The following is a 1868-nucleotide window of genomic DNA, read 5'->3' on the forward strand; positions in this document are numbered from 1 at the left end:
ACTATACATTATGTCCTATAATGAAGAAGAAAATCTCCCAAGATCAAAAGGGGAGGCCTACATATAGTTCTATAGTAGACCGCAAAATGAACCAGGATAAAATCCTTGTGCAATCTTTTCTATCCCTTTCTCTTTTACATGTCAAGTTGTAACTAGTTTAATTCTGTGTAAAAATATATGTTATATCATTGCCTGATTTCTCGTAACCTGCTGCGGAAAAGAGATGTTAAACAAGATTTTATGCATTTTGTTTTTACTGTGTTTAATCGATTATGAACAATGCTTAAACGATTAACTGGGAATTTTTCAGCAAGTCTGCAAAAACCCAAAATGCGGAACTTGAGCTCCGCTACACCTATTCAACCTGCCCCCTTCTAGGTGTATTCTTTCCACATGTAAACTGAATCGGCAAATTTTACTCATCAAAATAACAACATTTAATTTAAACATGTAATCATTGTCGTACATTTTTCCTAAAAATACGTCATTTCAATTAAGAGTATACAAGCATGTCCCTATGGTTTAGGTAAAACCAGTCTTATTAAAAAGAAAATCAAAGACAAAATTATTTCTTATCTTTGAAGTGTGCATCAATCTTTCAGAATCAGAGTCTACCCATATGTAAACATCAGCTCCACATCACTAGTTCTAGCAACAATAGTGGTGTGGGAATCACCCAACAACATTTTCTTGTCATCAGCATCCGTATATATTTTGAACATAGTACGGTCATAGTAGTCATGGCGAGAGGTGTCGGTATCTATGCACCAACCATTAGATCCTCCAACCAAATTGACTTTAGGTAACACTATCACAAATGGTTCATCTATCATGTTGGTATGTGGAGAACGATCCATTAGATTATTTATGTACTTGTGTGCCATATAACCTGACTTCCCACATTTGAAGTAGATAAACAAATTGTCAGAGTCATTCTTAGCAAGTAGCTTAGCATATTAGACATTTTAGGGGTTCCAATTCTTGTTGCAACTAGTGTTCCTAGTCTTATTTTCATTGCAGTTGTGATTCTTAAAAATATTGCCATTGGGCTTCAGAACCGTGCATGAGAATTTTTTCTTAGTTCTATTGTTAGAGATAATCAGTACCTCATCTCTATGATCTTGTCTACGAGCCTCCTTTTTAATGCAAAGATGAGTGATTAGAGATTCCAGAGAGAATTCTTCGGTCTTGTGCTTTACAAGGTTTTTGAAGTCCTTCCAACCAGGAGGTAACTTGTCAATTATGACAGCCACTTGAAATTGCTTATCTAGGGGCATACTCTCGGAAACGATTTCATCAGCAATTCTTTGTATCTCATGAGACTAAGACTCAACTGATTTATCGTCAATCATCTAATACTTGAGGTAGCGGCTAACATCATACTTTTTAGTCTCAACTTCCTTAATATTATATTTTTTCTCAAGTGAATACCAAATTAATTTGACATACTTGTACAGGCTATAGTAATCATAATGATCACTAGACAACCCATTCAGAATGAAATTTTTACAAAGGAAATCAGTTTCATTTGAGAGAGCTATATCAATAGCCAATTTATCTTTTTTCTCTTTCTCAGCTTCATCCGACACCACAGGGAGATCAGTTTTCAAAACGTGAGCCACCTTTCTCATAGTGAGAAAAAATTTCCTCTTATGTTATCACTATTTGAAATTAGTCCTATCAAACCGAAATGATTTGTTAAGGCCAAAGTTATTCAATCGACTAATATTATCTACGAATTTTATTGTAGTAGGAAATGACTTAAAATTATTCTTATCATAGCTTGCAATAATTCTAAATGGCATGAATAATATTTACTAGTTGATTTATGATCAGGTCGCTCTTTTTAAGATGTTTTGTGATACTCC

The 1868-nt window shown here is 34.2% G+C and overlaps 1 protein-coding gene across 1 annotated transcript; it reads right to left on the reverse strand.

Annotated features, from left to right (window-relative positions):
* On the reverse strand, window positions 612–1631 carry LOC109326335. Its single transcript, XM_019559026.1, has 3 exons — window positions 1450–1631; window positions 1107–1305; window positions 612–893 (listed from the first exon to the last, which is right to left on the reverse strand). Exons 1-3 carry the CDS (start codon window positions 1629–1631, stop codon window positions 612–614), a joined length of 663 nt encoding a protein of 220 aa, XP_019414571.1.

The sequence above is a fragment of the Lupinus angustifolius genome, chromosome LG14 (genome assembly GCF_001865875.1).
Source record: "Lupinus angustifolius cultivar Tanjil chromosome LG14, LupAngTanjil_v1.0, whole genome shotgun sequence".
In the NCBI taxonomy this organism is placed as follows: Eukaryota; Viridiplantae; Streptophyta; class Magnoliopsida; order Fabales; family Fabaceae; genus Lupinus; species Lupinus angustifolius.